Source organism: Macaca mulatta, chromosome 6, assembly GCF_049350105.2.
Source record: "Macaca mulatta isolate MMU2019108-1 chromosome 6, T2T-MMU8v2.0, whole genome shotgun sequence".
Taxonomy (NCBI): Eukaryota; Metazoa; Chordata; class Mammalia; order Primates; family Cercopithecidae; genus Macaca; species Macaca mulatta.
In genome coordinates, this window is record NC_133411.1 from 185,326,557 (window position 1) to 185,352,150 (window position 25,594).

General features: G+C 53.5%; 1 protein-coding gene across 2 annotated transcripts; it reads right to left on the reverse strand.

Annotated features, from left to right (window-relative positions):
- Positions 1–34: 34 nt before the first annotated feature.
- Positions 35–25,303, reverse strand: CLTB (clathrin light chain B). Of its 2 annotated transcripts, XM_015141464.3 has the most exons (6): positions 24,942–25,303; positions 19,024–19,070; positions 5,526–5,643; positions 5,194–5,305; positions 3,916–3,969; positions 35–530 (listed from the first exon to the last, which is right to left on the reverse strand). In XM_015141464.3, the coding sequence occupies exons 1-6, from the start codon at positions 25,126–25,128 to the stop codon at positions 359–361; spliced, it is 690 nt and encodes a 229-aa protein (XP_014996950.1). In that variant the 5' UTR covers positions 25,129–25,303; the 3' UTR covers positions 35–358. The 2 variants fall into 2 exon arrangements, with proteins under 2 accessions (XP_014996950.1, XP_014996951.1); XM_015141465.3 differs by lacking the exon at positions 3,916–3,969.
- Positions 25,304–25,594: the final 291 nt, after the last annotated feature.

A 25,594-nucleotide genomic window follows, 5' to 3' on the forward strand; every position in this document is an offset into this window, starting at 1 on the left:
AAAGTTCTAAGCACAAACTGAGCCCTGACACCAGTTGAGGCTTCCAGAGAAATGAGAATGATAATAAATAAGTGTAAAAAGAGTTAACAACACACCCTTTAAGCCAAGAAAAAAAAATACATCAGGAGGGACAGTCACAATTGAGTAGACTGAGAGGAGGTGTGAGGGGCTGGACCATAGGGCCAGGAGGGAGAGAGGGCTGAGGGGGGTGAGGGTCTCCCTCCCAGCGCCTGGAGATGGGGAGGAGTGGAATAGGCTGTGGGTAGCAGCTGCTGCGAGTCTCCGCCCCGACCAAAGCAGCTGCTCCTCCTCTGCCCAGGCCCGGCCCGTGCTCTGTGGCCATGCACCTAGCAGGCACCTAGCGGGACAGTGGCGTCTGCTTCAGGGACATGAGCACCGAGCGCAGGCGGGACACATCTTTGCACTGCTTGCTGCTCTTGGGGTTGAAGTCACACAGCTGGGCCACCTTCTCCCACTCTGTGCCTGGGGTCTCCTCCTTAGATTCCTTCACGAAAGCCTCCTCGGATGCCCTGCAGGTGGAGATAGGACAGGGGGTTTTATAGCAGTCTGCCTTTCCCCAGCCCGTCCCTTGAGCAAGGCTGCTTTGCCCAGCCTACTCTGGGGCACTCTGTCCTCCCCAGCCTTGTGCCCCCCTGACTTCAGAGGAGGGCAGCCTTGGCGCAAGAGGAAGCCTAGCTTGGTCCTGAGCAGGACCTTGCTGTCACCTCTTCCTGGAACACACTTCCCCCAGACTCGCTCCTGGCTTGCTGCTTCTTGCCATTCGGGTCTCAGTGCAGGCCTTACCTGCTCAGAAAGGTCTTCCCAGCCTAGGCACCTTCTGTTCATTACCTCCCTATCAGGAGTTCCCAACCTGGGGTTCCTGACACCTAAAGACCCTTGGAGGACCTAATGCAGGACCTTAGCTATTTTCACCATTTCCAAAAGCTTGGCAGAAGTAGGACACTGACGAACCACCTAACAGAAGCACCTAGTTCAGCATGGCCCGAATGCTGTGTGTGAGGATTCTCCAGAAAGACTGTGGTCAAATACCTATGGAAAACCCAGCTAAAGAGGATCTTTACAGCAAGACTTTCAAAGCCTTTAATACGCTGTGTGCATCATGACCCTCCAAGGTGGGTATGTGATGGAATCTACCACATCCCAAGCATATTTCACTACAGAGCCCCTTGTAGCCCAGAACCACCATTGTCTCTATGGCGTCTCTGTGGAGCCACAGCCTGGGGCATGAATGCTCCACTGGAGTCTGCTTTTGGTTGGAATCAAGTTAGGATGAAAACTGGTGGTCCTTCATCAGAAGTTCTGGTTGACAGTTACAGAAGCCACTGACTAAGGGACAGTGGGGAAACAAGTAAATACAGTATAGTGAACAAAATCTAACGTGGGACTCATTAAGAGAAAGACAATAAGGGATGCTTAGGTGAGGAGAGCTGGGTCAATGTTCTGTTTGGCCAGTGAGGGTCCCTCAGAAGTCCCTGGAAGCCCCCTCTCCATCTCAAGCAGGACCAGTTCTGCCGATGCCAGACACGACTGATGGCAGGAGCTCTCCACGGAGGAGCTGACCTCAGATCAGGTGACCTGGCCCCTCTCGAGCAATGCTGGCTGTGTGCTCATTTCATAGCCTGTAAAATGAGGATCACAGCTCTGCCCTATCAACTATTTCAGTGGCCTGAGAATTCAATGAGGTAGCAAGTGGGCCTGGGAAAAAGAGAAGTGCCGCGTGGAGCTGGGTGGCAGGTGGGGATGAGGGAAGCTATCCTAGGAGCTGTCCCTTCAGGGTCCAGAGGCTGTCCTCCATCCTTGCAGCTCAAAGTGTCCATGGTCCAATGGCATCAGCATGACGACACAGTTTGTCAGAAATGCTGACCCTTGGGCCTCCCCACAGTCCTGCTGAATCAGAATCGGGGTTTTCACCAGACCCCCTGGTAATTCACAGGCATGTGAAAGTTTGAGCCTGGGCGCAGTGGCTCACGCCTGTAATCCCTATACTTTGGGAGGCAGAGGCAGGTGGATCACTTGAGGTTGGGGATTCGAGACCAGCCTGGCCAACATGGTGAAACCCCATCGCCACTAAAAATACAAAAAATTAGCTGGGTGTGGTGGCAGGCACCTGTAATCCCAGCTGCTCGGGAGGCTGAGGCAGGAGAATTGCTTGAACCCAGGAGGCGGAGCTTGCAGTGAGCTGAGATCATGCCACTGCACTCCAGCCTGGGTGACAGAGCGAGACTCCGTCTTAAAAAAAAAAAAAAAGTTTGAGAAGCCCTGGTCTACATTCTCTCTTCAGGGCTCTCCTGGGTGCTCTCTGGGCCATTTGCTCAGGCTCAACAGAAGCATTGAGCACCCTGTGGTATTTCACAGCACCCATGCCCATCTGACATCCCCATCCCTTGCTGGAAGCCTCCCGTGGCTCCCCACTGCCTTCTGGATCAAGTCTCAGCTCAGCCTTGGCACAACAGGAGCTTTGCAACCAGCCCCAAGCCAACCACCTCTCAGCCTCAGCTCCCACCCATCCCCACCATTCTGGCCTGTAGAGCTTCAGCCACTGCAGCCAGCTGGGCCTTTTCTCTCCGGATGCCTTGGCCCCAGCTGCTCCTCCCACCTTCTCTTCCCACCCTCCCTGTCCAGCAAACTCCTTCTCACACTTGAAGGTCAGCTGAAGGTCTTGCATCTCTGAAGCCTGCCCAGGCTCCCCAGGCAGACAGTGGCTTCCAGAGCTCACTGTGTCCTTCCACGAGGCCCTTATCACAACACACTCCAGACCATGAGCACCATGGGGGGCGGCCTGTGGGTGTCTTCCCAATCTGGCACAAGGCGAGTGCCAATGAGTACTAAATGAGGGAGAGTGGAAGGAAGCAGACGAAGGCTCTGGTGTGCTCTGTGCCCTGTGAGAGGAGGCTTAGCCTCGACACACAACAGGCTGAGAGGGCACACCTAGAGTGAAGAACAGAAAGTACTTTCTCTTCAGCTCCAGAATCCCCACCGCCACCCTCCAGGATGCCTCTACCAATCAAGAGGTTGGCATGAGATAAAACCTGTTTGCCAACCCTGGTCTTGATTACTCATCACACCAAGTAGACCCAAACCTGAAACGTGAGCGGGCCTGTGGTGGTCTGGGCAGGGGCTGATGACCAAAGTCAGTGCACTGGGGCAGGAGGAAGAGATGGATGTCACAGAGGAGCAGCTCTTGTCCTTCACATGCCTCCAGCATCCCATGCTCAGTGTCTGTTTGTTCAATAAAAGACCCCTTCAATCGGGCATGGTGACTCACACCTGTAATCCCAGCACTCTGGGAGGCCGAGGTGGGTGGATCACCTGAGGTCAGGAGTTCGAGACCAGCCTGGCCAACATGGCAAAACCCTGTCTCTATTAAAAATACAAAAATTAGCCGGGCATGGTGGCATGTGCCTGTAATCTGACCTACTCGGGAGGCTGAGGCAGGAAAATCGCTTGAACCCAAGAGGTGGAGGTTGCAGTGAGCAGAGACTACACTACTGCACTCCAGCCTGGGTGGCAAGAGCAAAACTCCATCCCAAAAAAAAAAAAACAAAAAAAAAAACAAAAAAAAAACCCTTCACCCCACACACTCACCAAGAGATATCTCAGAGGGAGGGAGTTTGGGTGCCTTGCCATTTGCCCCTCCCACATGGGAATGAGTGCCAAGCACATTCCTCTCTCTGCCTTTATCCTGCAGGGCTCTGATTTAGCCAAGCAGCCTCCAATTCGCTGGAGGGAAGGAGGTGGTTGGTGCCTGCACCCACCAGGGCATTTGCCTCCTGCTCTGACCATTGCTCCAAGCCCAGCCACACTCATTTATATCCCACAAGCAGGAAACTCAAGAAATTGTGGTGGCCATTCCCTCTCTAGCTCCCCCGACAGAGAAGCAAAAGGAACACGTACACGTAGCCGATGATATCAGCATCTGGCTGCTGGTAGAATGCTTTGTCAGCGATCCTTGAGGGAAAGGTTGAGGGAAGGGGTTAGGTGGGGGAAGACAGATGGCAAGACAGACAGGCAGGCAGAAGGTTAGACAGAGAGAGAGAGAGAGAGCATTAGTACCTCCCGGGGGAGAAGTGTTAGGAAGCATAGTTCTGGAAGGCTCAGCAACGATCCACAGACCCAAATAGGAGAACGGGGACCTTCACCCTGGCCCCAGCGCCTTCTCTAAAATCCATCCCTGATCGTGTTACTCCTGTTCAGACCCCTTCAGTGGCTCCCCACCGCCCATGTCACTGCCCAGCTCATCAGCCAAGGCCCTTACAACGTGAGCCCACAGGTTCCTGCCTTCTCTCCCACCACTCCCTGGCCCCGTTGTCCAATACATCACATTTTTTTCTTTCGTACCCAGGTCTAGAATGCGCCCCCTACCCCCTGCCCTTTTTTCCCTGATGACCTCCTAGTCATCTTCCAAAGCCCAAGTCCCAAGACACAGAGGCCCTCCCTGACCTGTTTCCTTGCTTCCATGGCCTTCGTGCAGAGGGCCCTAGTGTATTCGAGCTCAGTCAAACGTGTGTGTTTCTCCTCTGTGCCCTTTGAGGACATAAGACTGGGTCCTCCTTATCTCCGTCTCCTCAGTGCCTACCCCAGAGCCTGGCACGCAGCAGTTCCCCAGACAGAAGGGCAGCTTTTCCCACAACACGCCTTTCCCTTCCCGGAAGACCTTGTACCTTGAAGGGCACAGCCTCAAAGGCAGGAAGCACTGGGCAATGTTCAGTCATGTCCCCACAGCCCCCTCATGTCCCCACAGCCCCCCTCATGTCCCCATAGCCCCTCTCATGTCCCCACAGCCCCCTCATGTCCCCATAGCCCCTCTCATGTCCCCACAGCCCCCTCATGTCCCCATAGCCCCCCTCATGTCCCCACAGCCCCCTCATGTCCCCATAGCCCCTCTCATGTCCCCACAGCCCCCTCATGTCCCCATAGCCCCCTCATGTCCCCACAGCCCCCTCATGTCCCCATAGCCCCCTCATGTCCCCATAGCCCCTCTCATGTCCCCACAGCCCCCTCATGTCCCCATAGCCCCTCTCATGTCCCCACAGCCCCCTCATGTCCCCATAGCCCTTCTCATGTCCCCACGACCCCCTCATGTCCCCATTAGCCCCTCTCATGTCCCCACAGCCCCCTCATATCCCCCTCTCATGTCCCCACGGCCCCCTCATGTCCCCACAGGCCTCTCACCGGTTGTTGATCTTGTTCTTCTCTACTTGTTCACTCTGGCGCTGGTTCCACTCCTCCAGGTCTTTCTTGGCCTTCTCCCGCCATTCCTGTTCTGTCACCTTAGATGCAGCATCTAGGACCCCACAGAAGAATGAGCGGCTGCTTTCCAGCTGGGATGCACAGGCCTGGCCACCCCGGCTGCTCCTCCCCTGGCCCCTGCCAGGCAGCCTCAGGGCCACACCGGCCCAGTCCCACATTAAGGCATGCAGGGTTCCATGCACTCCGAGGACTCCCCACACATTCCACCCCACACACAGCCCACCCAGCCAACCCCGGCCCAGCCCCGCCCTCACCCAGCTCTTGCAGCCGTTTCCTCTGCTCCTCTCGCCACTTGCGGATGCTCTCAGGCTCCTGGGTCAGCCTGTCAGCCTGGGCAATGGCTGCGTAGCCATCAGCAGGACCGTTGGCCTCCTACAACACAAACACGCAGCAGTCTATCCAGCCAGCACACCTGCCCCACTGTCTCTGCTGCCCCTGCTGGGGACTCGCTCATGTCTGCATAACTCGACCTCAAACCACCTCATACCCACCGTCTCCAGTGACTACACCTATCTTTGCACTTGCTGTTCCCTCTGCCAGCAACACTCCACCACCTGTGTGACTGCAGGCAACTTACTCACCCTCTCTGTGCCTGATCATTGCCTCCGGCCCAGTCATAGGCTTTGATACCCCCCAAGCAGGAGACTCAAGAAAGCGTGTGCCAGCTACTTTCTTTGTCATAAAATGGGCTAAATAACAGTATGCACCCTGATGGGAGGACATAAGGATGAAATGAGTTAAAAATTATAAAGAACACTGGGCGGGTGGCTCACACCTGTAATCCCCGCACTTTGGGAGGCCGAGGCGGGCGAATCACCTGAGCCTGGGAGTTCAAGACCAGCCTGACCAAAATGGAGAAACCCTGACTCTACTAAAAATACAAAAAATTAGCCGGGCGTGGTGGTGCATGCCTGTAATCCCAGTTACTCCAGAGGCTGAGGCAGGAGAATCACTTGAACCTGGGAGGCGGAGGTTGCAGTGAGCCAAGATCGCACCATTGCACTCCAGCCTGGGCAACAAGAGCAAAACTCCGTCTCAAAAAATAAATAAATAAAAATAAAATATAAAAATACTGCTTGGCACAGTGAGTCCCTTATGTTACTGTCATTAAAATCTCTATTGTGGTTGTATCAACTCCTAACAGTCCAAAAAGACCTCACTTTTTTTTTTTTTTTTTTTTTTTTGAGACGGAGTCTCGCTTTGTCGCCCAGGCTGGAGTGCAGTGGCCGGATCTCAGCTCACTGCAAGCTCCGCCTCCCGGGTTCATGCCATTCTCCTGCCTCAGCCTCCCGAGTAGCTGGGACTACAGGCGCCCGCCACCGCGCCCGTCTAGTTTTTTGTATTTTTTAGTAGAGACGGGGTTTCACCGTGTTCGCCAGGATGGTCTCGATCTCCTGACCTCGTGATCCGCCCGTCTCGGCCTCCCAAAGTGCTGGGATTACAGGCTTGAGCCACCGCGCCCGGCCTCTCACTTTTTTTTTTTTTTTTTGAGATGACGTGTCCCTGTTTCCCAGGCTGGAGTGCAGTGGCGCGATCTTGGTTCACTGCAACCTCTGCCTTCCAGGTTCAAGCGCTTCTCCTGCCTCAGCCTCCTGAGTAGCTGGGATTACAGGCGCCCATCACAATGGCTGGCTAAGTTTCTCCATGTTGGTCAGGCTGATCTCGAACTCCTGACCTCAAGTGATCCACCGGCCTTGGCCTCCCCAAGTGCTGGGATTACAGGCTTGAGCCACCATGCCCAGCCCAAAAGGACCTTACTTTATAATGTGTTTGTCTGTCTCTGCCATCAGGATGTCACCTCTGTCCTTTTCACTGCTGTGTCCCCAGAGCCCAGCACAGTGCCTGGCCCAGCAGATGCTCAGTAGATGTTTGTTGAGTAGAGAAGAATCCCTGAGATATGCAGCATGATCATAGCTCAGATCACACCATGGGGAAGAACGTGGACTCTGCAGCCTGGCTTTCTCGGTTCAGATGCCACCTCTCATACTATGAAATGTTTGTAAGGCCTGGGAGAAATTGCTTAACCTTGCCTGACTTTTGTTTTCTCATTTGAAAAATGGGGCTGGACATGGTAGCTCATGCCTATAATCCCAGCACTTCGGGAGGCTGAGGCAGGAGGATTGCTTGAGGCCAGGAGTTTAATACCAACCTGGGCAATACAGCAAGACCCTGTCACTATTTTCAAAAAAATTTTTTTAATTACAGAAAAAAAAGGCCAGGCACAGTGGCTCATGCCTATAATTCCAGCACTTTGGGAGGCCAAAGCAGGTGGATCACTTGAGGCCAGGAGTTTTTGAGACCAGCCTGGCCAACATGGTGAAACACCGTCTCTACTAAAAATATGAAAAATTAGCTAGGCGTGGTGGTTGCTTAGGAGGCTGGGACTTGGGAGAATCGCTTGAGCCTGGGAGGCGGAGGTTGCAGTGAGCGGAGATCATGCCACTGCACTCCAGCCCGGTCCAGAGTGAGACTCAGTCTCAAAAAAAAAAAAAAAAAAGAAAAAAAAATGGGAATAGACCAGGCATGGTGGCTCACGCCTGTAATCCCAGCGCTTTGGGAGGCCAAAGTGGGTGCATCACATGAGGTCAGGAGTCAGAGACCAGCCTGACCAACATGGTGAAACCCCATCTCTACTAAAAACACAAAATTAGCTTGGCATGGTGGCCCGCGCCTGTAGTCCCAGCTACTCGGGAGGCTGAGGCACAAGAATCACTTGAATCCGGGGGTGGAGGAGGTTGCAGTGAGCCGAGATCACACCACTGCACTCTAGCCTGGGCAATAAAAGTGAGACTCTGTCTCAGAAAAAAAGAAAAGGAATAATATTAAGAACACCCCTAAGAGCTGTTGTGATTTCATTAATATTTGTGAGACATTTAGAAGAGTGTTTGGTGTGGAGTGCTGGCTCAGTGAATAGTAGCTAGAATTACTACTATTATTATTCCCATTTTACAGGGGAGGAAACTGAGGCCCAGAGACATGGGACAATGTAGTGGCAGAGCCAGGGCTAGAGTCCAGGTCCCTGACTCCCAGGCAAGGGCTCTGCTCACGTCTCCCCACCCCCCTTGCCAGAGCTGGGGACCCAAAGCGCTGAGGACTATGAGCTCTGCTCACAAGGGTGTGGCACCCTCTGGTCTGGCAAAGCCTTTCCAATCCAGGCCCAGCCACACCCGCTCTGGCACCCACGCCCTCCGCATTCCTGTCTGCAGGCATTCCACTCCAGCCGCCCCGCCTTTGTCTCCTGGGGCTTCTGGCCTGCAATAGTCTCCCCTTCCTCCTCCTTCAAGCAGTTATCAAAACTGCCATGACTGCCCGTGTTGTTTGACATCTTCTCCCCACAGGAGTGTCTGGCACACCCTCTGTCCTATGGCGCCCACCTATCCTCAGTGCCTGAATGAGCAAAGATCCCGCAGCCAGCAGGCGCCCGGTTCTGGGAGGAGCTCTGGGAGAGGGAACACAGATGGCACATCAGGGCTTCGGTCTCCAGCTGTCTGGGGAGTGAGGGACGGGCAGGCCCAGGACAGGGGTGCAGCCTGGCTCCTGGGATCATCAGGGCAGCTGGGCGCCACCCTTACTCCTCTTCCAGCACAGCACTGTATTTCAATTCAGAGACTCTCCCCAACATCCCAGGGGCCCTTCTGGGACCCGTACCCGGAGAACACAAGTTCACCGCTGCTCCTTTCTGGGAACAACGCTGCTCTGAGGCCAGGCTACAAGGACTCCTCCCAGCACCGTTGCCCAAACCTACAGAGCCTTCCATCTGCAGACAACTGCACTGTTACTTTGTGTATATGGGTTTACCCAGGTGCCCTGTTTTATTTTCTTCCCAACACTTACCTCTATCTAAAATGACTTGAGAGATCAGAGAAGTTGGAAATAAAAATAAAAATACAATGAAGGCAGCCATCTGACCACCACCCAATCCCCACTCCTCGAGCAAACATGTACTGAGCCCTTTCTCTGCGCCAGCCCACGTGGGTGTTCAGGAATCCCGAACGCCACTTGACTTCTCATTCCCCAAACTTGCCCCCACCCTCCGTCTGAGAAAAAGGCACCACAGTGCCCTTGTGGGGGAGGAGGAAGGGAAGAGAGGGTCATATCTGAGCGTTGTCTTTAGGGTGGCATCCACATGGCATCGAGACCTCAGCCTTTAGGTCTATGAGAAGGGGCAGTGGGGGCTGCCTCCTCCAATCGCCACTCACCCACTCGCCTTGTGTCGCACAACATTTTTACAAAACCTCCTTTGCTTTCTTGGATTTTTTGTTCCAGATGTTAAAATGAAAGCCTAGGGACAGTGAACAATTTCCCAAGGGTACTAAGGCCCCAGCCTCATGTTCGTCCTTGATTTCTCCTTCCTTCCCATGCCCTGAGCAAGTCATCAGCAGGGCCTGTCATCACCATCTCTAAAACTCTCCCTCCGGCCCTCACCACCCCTGGCCTGGACCACAGATGGTCTCTGCTTCCTGCAGCCTCATCTCCACAAAATGCCCGAATGACCTGTTCAGAGCCTAAATCCGATTTATCATGTCACACTTTAAAATATCCAAAGGCAGTCGCGCATGGTGGCTGGCGCCTATAATCCTAACACTTTCGGAGGCTGAGGCAGGCGCCTAAGCTCAGGAGTTCAAGACCACCCCGGGCAACGTGGTAAAACCCCATCTCTACTAAAATGCAAAAATTAGCCAGATGTGGTGGCAGGCGCCTGTAATCCCAGCTACTCAGGAGGCTGAGGCAGAAGAATTGCTTGAACCCGGGGGATGGAGGTTGCAGTGAGCCAAGATCGTGCCACTGCACTCCAGCCTAGGTGACACAGTGAGACTCTCTCAAAAAACAAATAAATAAAACTAAAATAAAAATAAATTAATTAAAATAAAACATGTGAAGGCTCCCTACTATGGTTAGAACAAAATTCAAGTGATCTGGTCTCTCCCTGGGCCTCTGATTTCTGTCCTCTATCTGTGTACTCTTGCCACACTGGCCTTCATGCAAGCTCATCTTGTATCCCCTCAGAGGCTTTGTCTGGAACATTCTTCCCCTAGAATCGAGGGTCTATATCTTCCTAGGGCTTCTTCTGCCTCCTGATTGAGGCCTTGGCTTGTTTACCTGTTTAAAATCTGTGTTTTCCCCCTTCCCTCCCCCAAAAAAGTAAGCAAGCTCCAGGAGGGCAGAGGCTGCCTGTTTCTACACAGCACCCAACACCGGGACGGCCTGGCTGCAGGAGCCTTTCAAGAATTTTTTTTTTTTTTTTTTTGAGACGAGTCTCGCTCTGTCACCCAGGCTGGAGTGCAGTGGCCGGATCTCAGGTCACTGCAAGCTCCGCCTCCCGGGTTCCCGCCATTCTCCTGCCTCAGCCTCCCGAGTAGCTGGGACTACAGGCGCCCGCCACCTCGCCCGGCTAGTTTTTTATATTTTTCAGTAGAGACGGGGTTTCACCGTATTAGCCAGGATGGTCTCCATCTCCTGACCTCGTGATCCACCCGTCTCGGCCTCCCAAAGTGCTGGGATTACAGGCTTGAGCCACCGCGCCTAGCCACCTTTCAAGAATATTGAATGAATTCACAGATGTTCAGGCTTGGGGACAGGGATGAGCGAGACATCCTCCAGGAAGTCGGGACAGGGAGTCCCTCGCAGATGAGAACCATGGCTGGGGAAGTGTGAACCTTGCTGGAACACAGGTCAGGTAAAGAGAGTGGGGGAGGGCACCATTCTTACCTGGAGATAGAGCACAGTGGGGAGAGATGGGGAAGGGCATTTCAGGCCAAGAGCCAGCACGTGTAGGAGTCACGTGGGCCTGGAGCCTTCGGGAAATCAATACACACATGCAGCCAGATGTGGGAGGAGAGGGGTGGAGAGGGGCCCTGGGCAGGAGTCTCTTTTCATCTGTATCCTTGAGGGCCTGCCATCTCCATAAAGCCTGCCCTAATTTTTTTTTTTTGAGGCGGAGTCTCGCTCTGTTGCCCAGGCTGGAGTGCAATGTCAGGATCTCGGCTCACTGTAACCTCAGCCTCCTGGCTTCAAGGATTCTCCTGCCTCTGCCTCCCAAGTAGCTGGGATTACAGGCATCTGCCACCACACCTGGCTAGGTGTGGTGTATTTTTAGTAGAGACGGGGTTCTGTCTCTACTGTTGGCCAGACTGGTGTCGAACTCCTGACCTCAGGTGTTCCACCCACCTCGGTCTCCCAAAGTGCCAGGTTTACAGTCATGAGCCACCGCGCCTGGCCAAGCCTGCCCTAAATTAAGACTCCGGAGAACTTGCAATTAAATGGCTTTCTTTAATCTTCGCAACCCTACGTGGTTTTTTTTTGTTTTTTGGTGTTTTTTGTTTGTTTTGTTTTTTTTCTTTTTTGAGATGGAGTCTCTCTGTCATCCAGGCTGGAGTGCAGTGGTGTGATTTCAGCCCACTGCAATCTCCACCTCCCGGATTCAAGCAATTCTCTGCTCAGCCTCCCAAGTAGCTGAGATTACAGGCGCCCACAACCACGCCCAGCTAATTTTTGTATTTTTAGTAGAGACGGGGCTTCACCATCTTGTCCAGGCTGGTCTTGAACTCCTGACTGTGATCCAACCGCCTCAGCCTCCCAAAGTGCTGGGATTACAGGCGTGAGCCACAGTGCCCGGCCCTTTTCTTTTTTTTTTTTTTTTTTTGAGACAGAGTCTCACTCTGTCACCCAGGCTGGAGCGCAGTGGCGTGATCTCTGCTCACTGCAACCTCCGCTTCCCGGACTCAAATAATTCTCTTGCCTCAGTCTCCTGAGTAGCTGGGATTACAGGTGGGCACCACCACGCCCGGTTAATTTTTTATTTTTAGTAGAGACAGGGTTTCATCATGTTGGCCAGGCTGGTCTCAAGCTCCTGGCCTCAAGTGATCCGCCCCCCTCAGCCTCCCAAAGTGCTGGGATTACAGGCAGGAGCCACCACACCCAGCCAAGTTTTATTCTTTTTGTTTCACAGGTAGGGAAACTCTATCTCCAAAGAGCCAAGGTCACCCAGCCAGGAAGTGACAGAGCCAGGATTCAAACTGAATTGCTGGGTGTGACTTGTCACATAGTAGCTAATAGGGCCCATGCACCACTTCTGTGATGCATGATTTGTGTTCCTGCTTGTCTCCTTCTCAAGACAAGACTAGAGACTGGGTCCCCAGCTCCGGTTGCCCCCAGGCCTCTGGCCCGCCTTCCTCTGGGACACACCCCCACACACCACCCGAAGCTCAACGAGGGGCTGGGTCAGGAATTTGTGAGAAGTGTCCAGGGCTACAGAGCACTTTCTCCACAGCCCTGTGTGGCAGCGGAGCAGAGCCTCTAATGCTCATTTTACAAATGAGAAACCAGGCTCAGAGCAGTTAAGTGACTAGCGCACAGCCAGCCAGCTGGGAAAAAGCAGAAAGTGAAAGTCCAGGTCTTCTGACTCCATCTAAACCTCTGCTGCAGCCTGCAGCCTGGGCGCGAGAACAGCCTTAAGGAAACTTCAGCCCCCACGGTGTCCTGCCCCAGGCCCAAGGTGCCAAGGCTGGCCAAACCGGGTCCACATCTCCACCCCTTGCAACCAGCTGCAAGGCCCACTGATGCACTCTAGTGAAGGCTATGCAGGGCTCACCCGAAACCTTTGGCCCCTCCTGGCTCTCCTGGCACGTCCCTTGGTGCAGCAGGTCCCAGGCTCGGGTGAACCCTGGACTGAATGACCAACCCTCTGCGGCTTTGCACATGCTCTTCCCTTGACCAAGGCCACCCACATCCCCATGGGCAGCCTTGGAACCCCCTGCCAGCGTCCCCTCACAGTTGCGTTCCCTAACTTTAGGGCAGGCTCTGGCGCCTGATCCTGGATTCAAGTTTTACCTCTTACTATCTACACAACTTGAGCGAGCTGTTAACCCTCCTGATTAAAACAATAATGACAACCGACATCACAGGGAGTTGGGAGAACTCAGGGAGATCATGCACGTAAAGCTCTTGGTTGGTGCCTACACAGAGAAGAACTCAATCTGTTAGCTCCTAATACTTCCCCAGAGCCAAGCCCTCACCTTCCTGGGCTCCCATCTACCTCTTTCCAGGTCCCTATCTTCTATCAGAAGCGAGTGTGGGACCAGGCACAGTGGCTCATACCTGTAATCTCAGCACTTTGGGAGGCTGAGCAGGAGGACTGCTTGAGCCCAGGAGTTTGAGACCAGCCTGGCCAATACAGCGAGACAACATCTCCATAAAAAAATCTAAAAATTAGCCAGGCATGATGGCCCTCCCTGTAGTCCCAGATACTCAGGAGGCTGAGGCAGGAGGATCACTTAAGCCCAAGAGGTCAGGCTGCAGTGAGCCTTGATCACACCACTGCACTCCAGTCTCAATTACAGAGCAAGACCCTGTCTCTCAAAAAAAAAAGAGCTCTTTTTTTTTTTTTTTTGAGACGGAGTCTCACTCTGTCCCCCAGGCTGGAGTGCAGTGGCGTGATCTCTGCTCACTGCAAGCTCTGTCACCTCCCAGGTCCACGCCATTCTCCTGCCTCAGCCTCCCGAGAAGCTGGGACTACAGGCACCCGCCCAGCTAATTTTTTTGTATTAACCACCACGCCCAGCTAATTTTTTTGTATTTTTACTAGATACAGGGTTTCACCATGTACGCCAGGATGGTCTCGAATTCCCGACCTCATGATCCACCCGCCTTGGCCTCCCAAAGTGCTGGGATTACAGGCGTGAGCCACCGCGCCCGGCCAAGAGAGCTCTTTGGACACCAACTACCCAGTGGATTTGCCTCCATATCCATTTATTTGCTGCCGTAGCAGGTGTGTAGCCATAAAAGAATGTGCACTGACCAAATGAATAAATGACCAAACATATAAACCAAATGAATAAACAAGTGGCTGGGTACCCAGGGGTGTGGAGGGCAGGGGAGAGCGCTGGACACTCCACCAGAGGGGCTGGGCTTTACATCCCCCTTCTGCCGCTCACCGGACTCGTGACCTTTGAGAAGTCCCTTCCCCGGGCAGCTTGGCTCTCAAACCTGTTAAATGAGTGACAACATCCTACTACCGGTGGGAAGTGAGGCTCACGAGACGCTATGGAAACACTCCGCAGCCCATGGAGGGCGTGTGCGTGAGGGACAGCATGGCTGCTGTCGCCCGCTGTTCCAGTGTGGCAGGCCCCACGCCTGCTGGCCTCAGTGCACCGTGGCCAGGAGAGCACAGTGCCGCTGCCAGCAGGTAAAGCCCCGAGAAGCAGCCGCCACTCATTATTTCCGGGCTGCTCAGAACAGATTTTCCTGCCCCTGCCCCCACCCCTACCCTTGCCAGTGACAGCGTCAGGGGCCACAACTGGGCTCTCCTTTAATCACCTGAGCATCTCAGTGGGGAGATCAAGTCATGGCCAGGAGGGGTGGTAACCAGCAGAGCTCACCAGTGGCTAGAGCAATGTTCTGACCCCTCCCAAGCTCTGCAGAGAGAAAGGGGCAGGAATAGCCAGGACCAGAAGGCAGGAGGCGACAGTCAGGGCCAGGCTTGTCTCAGTCTAGCTCCCTAGAATCCCTCTCCTGAGAGGCCCTCTGCTGGGCCCACCCATGAAAAGCCTCTGTGGACCCACACCAGCCAAGCATGTGCTGCGACTCCAGGGACGGCCAAGAGGATGAGCCACATCCTTCTTTGGGATTGATCAGCTAAATCTAAGCTAAGCTGAGCTGCTAATTCCTCTAAGTAGCTCAAAGGAGGATGATGGGAGTATTAAGGGAAAGGAGAGAGGATCTGTGCAGAGGTGGGGAGGCAGAGTCCTGCAGGGCCCTTCTGTCCCTGCCCCTCCCTGGCTGTGCCAAATAGAGCTGGAATAGGTGTGGGCAGGCTTGTTCTTAGGCTGTGTTGGCAATCGGGTTTGCAGCTGGACCCGCTCGTGGTGCACGGACTGCAGAAAAGAGTAACAAAGGAAGCACAAAAGCTCGGTCCAGGATCCTTGAAAGTGTTGGGTGTGTACAGGCCAAGGTTTCTCCTCCCCAGGCAGGTGCAGGCCAGACCTGCTATGCTCAATCTTAAAGAGCTGGGGCTTTCCACCTGTGACCCAGCCACTGTGGCCAGCCAGTTCCAGCAACAGAGCGGTAATGCAAAGCACACCAGGTCAGAGGTCAGGAGATGTAGGCACACTGGGGCTTTGCCACCATGCTTCTGAGTGACTCAGTTCGTCTGTGACCCTGCCCTGCCTGTAAGGATTCTAGGATGGCACTGATGTGATATGATTTACAAAAAAACACACCTGCTCTGATTCTTAGTAACAGTGAAAATAAGAGTTCTCACTGAGATTAGAAAAGAGGCCCAGGGTTCCTCAGATTCACCCAGGGCTCACCCAGGGATGAGGGGTTGGGAGGGAGAAGGCGGGGGGCCAAGTCAGTCAAAGGGGGTGCACTCCAGAACTGGCTGATTTCCTAGGTGACTTTGCATTCACCACTTCACCGCTCTGAGCTTCACGATGCTAATCTTTAGGAAAGGTAAATGATCCTGCTCAGAGTGTTCTAGGTACTTTTCTTTTTTTTTTTTTTTTTTTTGAGACAAAGTCTCACTCTGTCATCCAGGCCAGAGTGCAGTGTGCGATCTCAGCTCACTGCAACCTCTGCCTCCAGGTTCAAGCAGTTCTCCTGCCTCAGCCTCCTGAGTAGCTGGGATTACAGGCACCCACCATCTTGCCTAGCCAATTTTTGTATTTTTAGTAGAGACAGGGTTTCTCCATGTTGGCCAGGCTGGTCTCGAACTCCTGACCTCAAGTGATCTACCCACCTCAGCCTCCCAGTGCTGGGATTACAGGCGTGAGTCAGTGTGCCCAGCCACGTTCTACATACTTCTGTGGTTCCAAGCATATCTCCAGCTCTGGGTCCACTTTAGGACAGAGAACTGTGGGGTCAACCAAAGTCCTTCTGAATGTGCCCAGAGCCTGGGCAGCCTAAGTCTCAGTGATCTACCAAGCTGCACAGCAGCAAATCCTCATTCTTTGACTCCCTCGGGCCCAACCAGACATGAAGCTGCTGAAGTCCTAGAGATCGACTTTTCCAGCTTGCTGATAGTTGAGTAATTTTCCAGAAACAGGACTTGGCCAGTTTCCCTGCATAAGGTACCAGCCCATCCCTCTTACATAAGAAAATAAGGATTGTTTATTCCCCCAGAGGATTTAAGAAGCCAGCTCCTCCAGGGCGGGGCTCAGAAGATCCCACAGCCGAAGTCCCCAGGATCAAGGGTCTTTGGCCCAGTCTGAGTGGGAATGAAGGCTCTGAGGGGAGGTTTAGCCCCACCAGGCATCTGGTTCGGGGGCTGAGGTGAGGATGATTGCACGCCTCTGTGGTCTGAGTTCCCTCAAAGTACTAAAATGGATTTGTGTGTGTTCAAGGGGAAGAGAGTCAGGCAGGTGCAGACAGAAGCAGTCTTAACTAGAAATACACTTACTAGGGTTTTCCTTTTTTTTTTTTTTTTTTTTAAAAGACTGTCATGCCGGGCGTGGTGGCTCACGCCTGTAATCACAGCACTTTGGGAGGCCGAGTTGGGTGGATCACTTGAAGGTCAGGAGTTCAAGACCAGCCTGGCCAACATGATGAAATGCCGTCTCGCCAGACACGGTGGCTCACGCCTGTAATCCCAGCACTTTGGGAGGCCAAGGCGGGAGGATCAGGAGGTCAGGAGATCAAGACCATCCTGGCTAACACAGTGAAACCCTGTCCCTACTAAAAATACAAAAAACTAGCCGGGCGTAGTGGTGGACGCCTGTAGCCCCAGCTACTCGGGAGGCTGAGGCAGGAGAATGGCATGAACCCGGGAGGTGGAGCTTGCAGTGAGCAGAGATCGCGCCACTGCACTCCAGCTTGGGCGATAGAGCAAGGCTCTATCTCAAAAAAAAAAAAAAAAAAAAAAGAAACACCGTCTCTACTAAAAATACAAAAAATTAGCTAGGCATGGTGGTGGACTTCTGTAATCCCAGACTTAGGAGGCTGAGGCAGGAGACTCACTTGAACCCAGGAGGCGGAGGTTGCAGGGAGCCAAGATCGTGCCATTGCACTCCAGCCTGGGCAATAAGAGCAAAACTCCATCTCGAGAAAAGAAAAAAAAAAAAAGACTCACCCAGGCCAAGTGTAGTAGTGTAATCATAGTCACTGCAGCCTTGACCTCCCCAGCTCAAGCAATCCTCCCACCTCAGACTACTGAGTAGCTGGGACTATAGGCACACACTATTTCCCCAGCTAATTTTTCATTTTTTGTAGAAACGGGGTCTTACTATGTTGTCCAGTTTGGTCTCAAACTCCTGGACTCCTGCGATCCTCCCACTTCAGCCTCCCAAAATCTGGGATTACAGGCGTAAGCCACTGTGCCCGGCTGGGTTTTCCTTTTTTGTGCTATAAAAACACTTAAAGAATTTTTAAACAACCCAGCGAAAGTGAATGCCCTTTTCTTATCCCCATCCCACCCCGCCCTTGGGGCTAACCATTCTTAACAGCTGGTACACATCCTTTCAGATATGTAGTGCAAACTTGTTTTTTTTTTTTTTGAGACAGTTTTGCTCTTGTTGCCCAGGCTGGAGTGCAGTGGCGCGATCTCGGCTGACCGCAACCTCCGCCTCCAGGGTTCCAGCAATTCTCCCGCCTCAGCCTCCCAAGTAGCTGGGATTACAGGCATGCGCTACCACGCCCAGCTAATTTTGTATTTTTAGTAGAGATGGGGTTTCACCGTGTTAGTCAAGATGGTCTCAATCTTCCGACCTCATGATCTGCCTGCCTTGGCCTCCCAAAGTGCTAGGGTTACAGGTGTGAGCCACCACACCTGGCCCAAACATATTCAAAAAAAAAAAAACCACAGGACCATACTGTGTATATTATTCTGCAAGCTGCTTTTTCCACTTAATATATTGTGGACATCTTTTCGTGTTAATACAGGAAGCTCTGATTGCCCTTTTATTTTTTATTTATTTATTTTTTTTGAGACGGAGTTTCACTCTTAATCTCCCAGGCTGGAGAGCAATGGCATGATCTCGGCTCGCTGCAACCTCCACCTTCTGAGTTCATGCAAATCTCCTGCCTCAGCCTCCCAAGTAGTTGGAATTACAGGCACCTGCCACCATGACGGGCTAATTCTCTGTATTTTTAGTAAAGATGGGGTTTCACTATGTTGGCCAGGCTGGTCTTGAACTCTGACCTCAAGTGATCCACCCACCTCAGTCTCCCAAAGTGCTGGGATTACAGGCGTGAACCACTGCGGCCAGCCCTGATTGCCCTTTTTAACAACAGCATGGTTTTCTCATCTATCTATTCAGTCCCCTGATGCTGGACACTTAGGTTGTCTCCAATTTGTCTGCCATTATAAATAATCCTGCAGAGAATCTGGGTGGCCTTGTCCAATTATTTCCTTTGGGAAAATTCTGGAAGTGGAATATCTGGACCAAAGGGCCCGCCCTGTGTGTGGAGATGGCCTGGGTTCTGCCTCTCGTCAGTGGTACATGGTCAGGGAAGGCCTTGCGCTGCCTTTATCTCATGCCACCGTGGGCTACTTGACCTCTCCCTCCCAAAACCAGACATCACCATGGGCAACTTGAGGTTACTCCCCATCAATCTCGATCACTAGTGGTCCTTATTCTTCTTCCCTGCCCTCTACATGACAAGAAAACATGCCAAAAACCTTTCTCTATGTTCCCACCCCAACGCATCAGATATAATGAACAGGAGAACTTGGAGCTGTAAGCCTACAACAATGAGGCTTTAAGTTACTGAGATCGGGGCTGTTGGTCCTCACTGCTGCTGAGACAGAGCCTTGCTTACCCGAAATACATCTCCATTGACTGTGGTCCCCATGTCCTCAGAACCAGCTGGAAAGAGAACAAGGAGATAGCATTACTCACTGTTTAGCTTATAGCAAGCAGGAAATGGTCCTACATTAGCCCCTCAACCCAAACTCTGTGTATACCCATGTATATATTGACCCACATATAGGAGACATAACGGATATATATATAATTTAGGCTCAATCCCCTCCCTGACTGTTTACAAAGCCTCTCACAGCCATTAGTACATTTTATTTTCACCACAGCCCTGCAATGAAATAGTTGTCAACCCATTTTACAGATACTCAAGCTGAGGCTCAGACAGGCCATGCGATTGCTCAAAATCACCCAGCCAGTAATAGCTCCTTACCTACCCGAAATCACCGACCCCTGGCCATGGCTGGGAATGGCCAGATTACCTGTGGAGCCTGTGCTGGTGAGTAGGCTGAGCTGCTGTAAGCTCAGGGTGGGGGCTATACTGGATAAGGAAAAGAGGGGCCTACGTGTCTCTGCCTGTCCCTGAGGTGCCTTAAGCAACTGCTCCTCCTGGGTGAGCAGGAGTTGCAGTTCCCACCAGACAGCACCTGGCACATTTTTTCTCTTTGTGCCCTTCCCAGAAGGAATGAAGTTTGCCCTCAGCAGTGAATCCTCCCTGTCCCTTTCCTTGACATCTGATTAGTCACCAATTCCTGGGGCTTCGGCTACAACAGTGACATTCACAGCTGCCCTCCACTCTCTCCCGCAGCTCAGCCCCAGGCCCGGCCCTCAGCATCTTGCACCTGCACAACTGCTTTGCCTGCTAAATAGGGGCAAACAGTTGGGAAGACACAACTGTGTCTCTTTCTCTTCTCCTGTGTCTTTCCCAGAGACCTGCACGCACTTGTGCCTTTGCAGGTGCGCAGTCATTATCTGTTGAATAAACAAGTAAATAAATGCATGAAAGAAAGACAACGAATGCACGGCTTTTGCCCATTCACAGGCCCCCTTGACTCCAGCCTCTCCCATCCCTCTTTCAAACCAACTGCCAGGGCTGACAGTCCATAAAACATGCACTTACCTGCGCCTCTCCTCTGACTCAAAATGTCATGAAAACAAACTCCAAAGAAATCCACTTCCCATGGACCACAGTGGCCTGTAGCGTCTGCTCCTGCCTTGGGGACTTTGCAGGTGCTGTTCCCTCTGCCTGGAGGGCTGCTCCCTCACACCCTTCAGCTTCTGCTCAAATGCTGCCTAATTAAAGGCCTCCCTGACCACACCCCCATCCACCCCTTGGGCACCCCTTCCTATTCCTCCAGCAGTATTAAGCGCACTTACTACAGCCTGCTGTTTATTTGTCTATGTGTTTATTATCTGTCTTCCCCCATCGAACAGACCCTCCATGAGGGTGTGGACTTGCTTTCATCCATGATGGGGCCCACCACCTGCAACAGTCCCTGGCACATGACAGAGACTCAATAAATATTTGCCAGATGAATACATCTAACCTGGAACATGAGGATCTCTACAATCTGGCCCTGCCCTTTCCTGGCTCACTTCCCACCAGCCCATCCCACAAACCCTAAATTCTGGTTTCCTCCTTCCCCAAACACACCACCCTCATCTCCATGCTTTCGTCCTGCTTCCCTCTCTAAAGAACGCTTTTTTGGATCCATTTATTCTCCAAGGTGCAGCTCATAAGTCACCTCCTCTGGGAAGCCCTCTTTTGCTTCCTCTACTTCCCTAGGCACTTATGGTAGGTCTCACTTTTGGGGTATTCCAGGATATCATACAGTATCCCCCACCCTCTTGTGCAATTACTTATGATCCCCAGGGTCCGTGTGTACCCCGTTACCCAGTTCTGTGTCCTACTCAGCTCCTCAGGGTTCCAGCACGGAAGGGGTGAGCAGTGACTGTTGGCTAAATGCAAATTGAATTGTTCTTTTGAGGCCTGCTGTTATCTGCAAGGCTCTCAAAAACTGCGCTGCCTCCTAGCAAAAAGCCATGGAGGCCACATGAGGTTATGAGGCAGATAGTCAAACAGCCCTTCACCAGCCAGAGAGGGCCGTGAGCAGCGACAGTGTGTTTGGCCTGGGGACCGAAGGGAAGGACACTTAATCCCATGGAAATAATCCCCGGGTGACATAAATCATAATTGACTTTACTTTCAGAGTCAAACAGTGATGGATTCCAACCAACTCTGTCAGCTGTCACCCCCACTCCTTCAGATAAGGCTTCTCCTGCATGGGTGTCCTGGCCCCTAAATCACAGTGGGACCAATAGGGTTTCAGTGGCAGCATCTTCCGCAAAGGGGCTGCTTCTGCAGGGCCGTCTCCTCTAGCAGGGCCTCACGTTACCGGGGTCTGTCTATTTCCTGGGATGCCGGTCAGTACACTTGGCCTTCTCAAGAAATTGCACCACTCCACTCCGCCCTGACCAACTCCAGTCTCAGACCCCACCTCTGCACGCAGCTGCCCGGAGTCTACCCTGACCAACAGAAAAAGTCTCTGCCCAGCCTCAGCCTCCAGAGTGTTCCTCTGGAGAAGCCGTTTCGGCCTCCTTGGGAGTCCACACACACCCACACAGCGTTCCAAGTACCTGTTCCCACAGGGCTCTCCACCCGCCCACTGCACATCTATCACCGGGAGTCCACACTCACAGGCCGGCAGAACAGGACTGAGGCAGAGGCACGTCCCGGGGATAAACCCCTGGATGTTTGCTTCCCTCAGCTGCCTGGCCCATTTTGGAACAAGGGCAGAGAGGGTCCAGAACATTCCTGTGAGCTTACTGAGGCCCAGCGGGGGAAATGGGCTTGCCCAGAACTGACAGGCAAGTCAGAGCCAGGCCTGGTGCTCAGAAAACTGGGTGTGAAAATGGAAACCTACCCAAGGCTGATGAATGGAAACAGTGTCCATCATCCAGATCACCCAGGGCCACAGGCCCCGCCAGAGAGGAGGGGCTCCCTGCAGCTCCAGCACAGGTCTACAGCAGATCCCTCTTTCCCCAGGGGCACCTGAGCCCAGTGGCAGCACAGAGACTGCTAATCTGAGGACCCCAACATCCAAGAGAAGGTGCCTCAGAGGTACTGACTGGCGGCTGCTGCTAGAGCCAGTTTTTGCTCAACTCCCAGCAGGCCAGGGCGCTTTTTCTCTGCCCCATCCAGGCTCCTGGCACACATCCCTGGCCAGGGGAAGATTACCTGTTCAGCACTGCGTAGGCTGAGAAGGTCAGATCAATTCTAGTCCATCTGGCCACCCACTGAGCCACCATCCCTCAACACCTCTCTGTTCCCCGACCTGACTAAGGAGGGCAGCTGAGGCTTTGCAGAGTCAGCAGGTATGTGCCTGGGAGACCCTCAGAAGGCTGTGTCCCCACCAGCTCCCTGGAAGAAGCAAGCGTGTCTGTTTCTCTCCTTGTCACCTCGGGTCTGAGGCCAATCTGTGCCCCATCTCTGCCAAGGACAGAACTTCCCGTCCAGGCTCTAAGCCCCCGGAGCCCACCATCCTGGGAGAGGCCACAAACTGCTCAGCTGCCAGAGGCGTCTGGCTGCCCTCGGCCTGAATCCCATCTTCTCTCTCCTGAGGTTCTGGCAATGGCTCCCCTCAGCAGGACCTCCCCACAAGGCCTCCCTCCTCTTCCCTGCACCCCTCCCCCAACAGGCCCCAGGGAGCCAGACTGAAGAAAAGGGTGGTCTCACAGAGGTGTGGACCAATGAATACTGGTGCATTAACTGGGGCAGGCATTTCTCAGCAATTCCCTGGGACAGGGCAGGGTCTGTACTGAGGTGCTGGAAGCTGCCACTTCAGAAGCCCTCCATTGCTGTCTCAGACAGGTGGCAAAAGACCCAGTGCTTCTCACCCCACATCCTATCTCCTCCCAAGGAGGTGACTGCTACACATATTTTTTTTAAAGACAGGGTCTCACTGTTGCCCAGGCTGGAGTGCAGTGGCATGATCACAGCACACTGCAACCTACCTACACCTCACGGACTCAAGCGATGCTCCTGGCTCAGCCTTCCCGAGTAGCTGGAACTACAACTACAGCTACATGTCACCACGCCTGGCTAATTTTCGTATGTTTTGTAGAGATGGGGTTTCACCATGTTGCCCAGGCTCCACAGCATTTGAAAGAGAATGGAGCCCAGAGTTGGGAGGTGTGGGATCAAGCCCTAGATCGGTCACTCCTGGCTGTGTGACTCTGGGCAAGATACTCAGATTCTCTGGGCCACCAGTTTCTTGCATGTTACAAAAGCCTGGTTACATTTCTCATATCAAGGAGATACAGAGATGCTTCAAACTCCTCAGCCACAGGAACTGTCTTATTCATTTCTGTATCCCTAGTGTCCTGGCACACAGTAGGTGCTCAGCAAATGTTGAATGAATACACACATGACTGTGAAGAGCCTTGTAAACACCATTAACCAAAATATATCTATATGTATATATGTCAGCACTATTACAACAGGTCCATAAACCACTCCAAAATGACATTAACAGGAAGTAAAACCTGTTTTGGATGCACCCATGAAAGTGATGTCTACTTTTTTTGTTGTTGTTTCTTGAGACGGAGTCTCGCTCTGTCACCCAGGCTGGAGTGCAGTGGCGCGATCTCAGCTCACTGCAAGTTCTGCCTCCCGGGTTCACGCCATTCTCCTGCCTCAGCCTCCCAAGTAGCTGGGACTACAAGCACCTGCCACCACGCCCAGCTAATTTTTTGTATTTTCAGTAGAGATGGGGTTTCACTGTGTTAGGCAGGACGGTCTCGATCTCCTGACCTCATGATCCACCCGCCTTGGACTCCCAAACTGCTGGGATTACAGGTGAGAGCCACCGCGCCCGGCTGATATCTACTTTTTTACTAAATATTTCACAAAATCATTCTTGCTAGCCAGAACCAGGGCAGGAACATCATTGATAAAGATGATCTCTCAGGGACCAGGCATGAACTCTGAAGTCTGAAGCCAATCACAGTAAATCATGATAGCTCCGGACCACGTTTGGAAAACCATTAAGTCGACAACTACAAAACCCTGAAGGGCCCTACCACATCTGACTGATGCCTCTTTGCGGCCCACACTCCGGTGTCTAACTCAGAGCCAGACACTTGGAAGGCAGTGTGGTCAGGTGGAGAGGGCTTCGAGTCTGACAGAAACAGGTTTAAATTCACGGCCAGGTGTGGTGGCTTACACCTGTAATCCCAACACTTTAGGAGGAAGATGTGGGAGGATCGCTTGAGCCCAGGAGTTCAAGACCAGCCTGGGCAACACAACAAGACCCTATCTCAAAAAAAGGAAAAGAAAAAATATATAAAAAATAAAAAGAATCAGGTTTAAATTCTTGATCTGCCACTTATTAGTTATTTCAATAGCATACCCCTTTGAGTCTCAGTTTTACCATCTCTGAAATGGGTTCAGTAACGTGTATGAAGTGATTAAATGTAACCAAGGCGCTTAGCCCAGCGACTGCCGAATGGCAGGTGGTCACGGGGGAAGGTTAGTGACTTCCTGGAGCACCCAGGGTCCTCTTTTTTCCCAGCTGCAGGAGAGAGCTAAGCCTGAGGGGCCAGGAGGGCTGTGTTCTGCCCACACCTGCACACTTAGCTGGGAGCCTGGGACAGCCAGGCTATTAGAAGGCTCAGGAGGGACTCTCAAAACTGAGCTGGGGTTGGATTCCAGAGCCGGGCAGCGGGGAAGCTGGCCTGGGGATGAAATGTCATGACCGAATTCCTGTCCCGGGAGTCACCGGATCCACAGCCCCAGGGGAGGCCTCATCCCCAGCTCGGAAGTGCTACATGGAGAGCTCCAAGAAGATTCTTCCCCACGTCCCCCAGCTCCTGCCCCGGCTGGCCTAGAGCAGGCTCTCTACCCTGTGCCGCTGGGCCCCGGCCGGGGTCCCCCGGGTGCGCGCCCTGAGCCCCGCTCCAGGCCCCGCGCTGACTCACCCCCACTCGTGGGGCCCAGCTGCGCGGGGGCCGCATGGCTGCCGGCAGATGCCCCGAAGCCCTCGTCGTTCTCTATGCCTGCAATCTCGCTCTCCTGCTGGGCCAGGAAGGCGGCCGCCGGGTCCTCCTCCGCCGCCTCCGGGGCCCCGCTCTCCGACGACGAGAAGAAGCCAAAGTCATCAGCCATTTTCCCCGCGCCTCTGCCGGAGCCTCCGCTGCGCTCGGCTCTGCCCGCGCCTGCCCCGCGCTGCGTCCGGCGGCCGCGACGCTGTCACCCGAGCCGCGGGGAGCCGGCTTCGGCGGGGACGAGCTTGGCGCGGACCGCACTTCCTCTCCGCCACCGGGCCCGGCTGGCTGTCACTGCGGTGCGGGCGCCGCGGCGGGAGGAGCGGAGCCGGAATGCGGTGACGTCAGCGCGGGGGCGGGGCCGCAGCCGCAGGGCCGGGAGGTCGCCGAGCAGCGGCCGCAGGAGGGCGCCTAAGGACTGGGCGCAGCGCTGGGCCCGGGACCCGCGCGGCGCTTCCCTCTCTCCGCAGCGGCGCCCAGCTGCTCGTGTCCAGGACACCGCGGCGAGGCACAGCTCCCGCCCGGTCTGAAGGCGAAGCGCAGGGCACAAAGTGGCCGTTCTGTGCACTGGGCCGCGACAGGAGGCC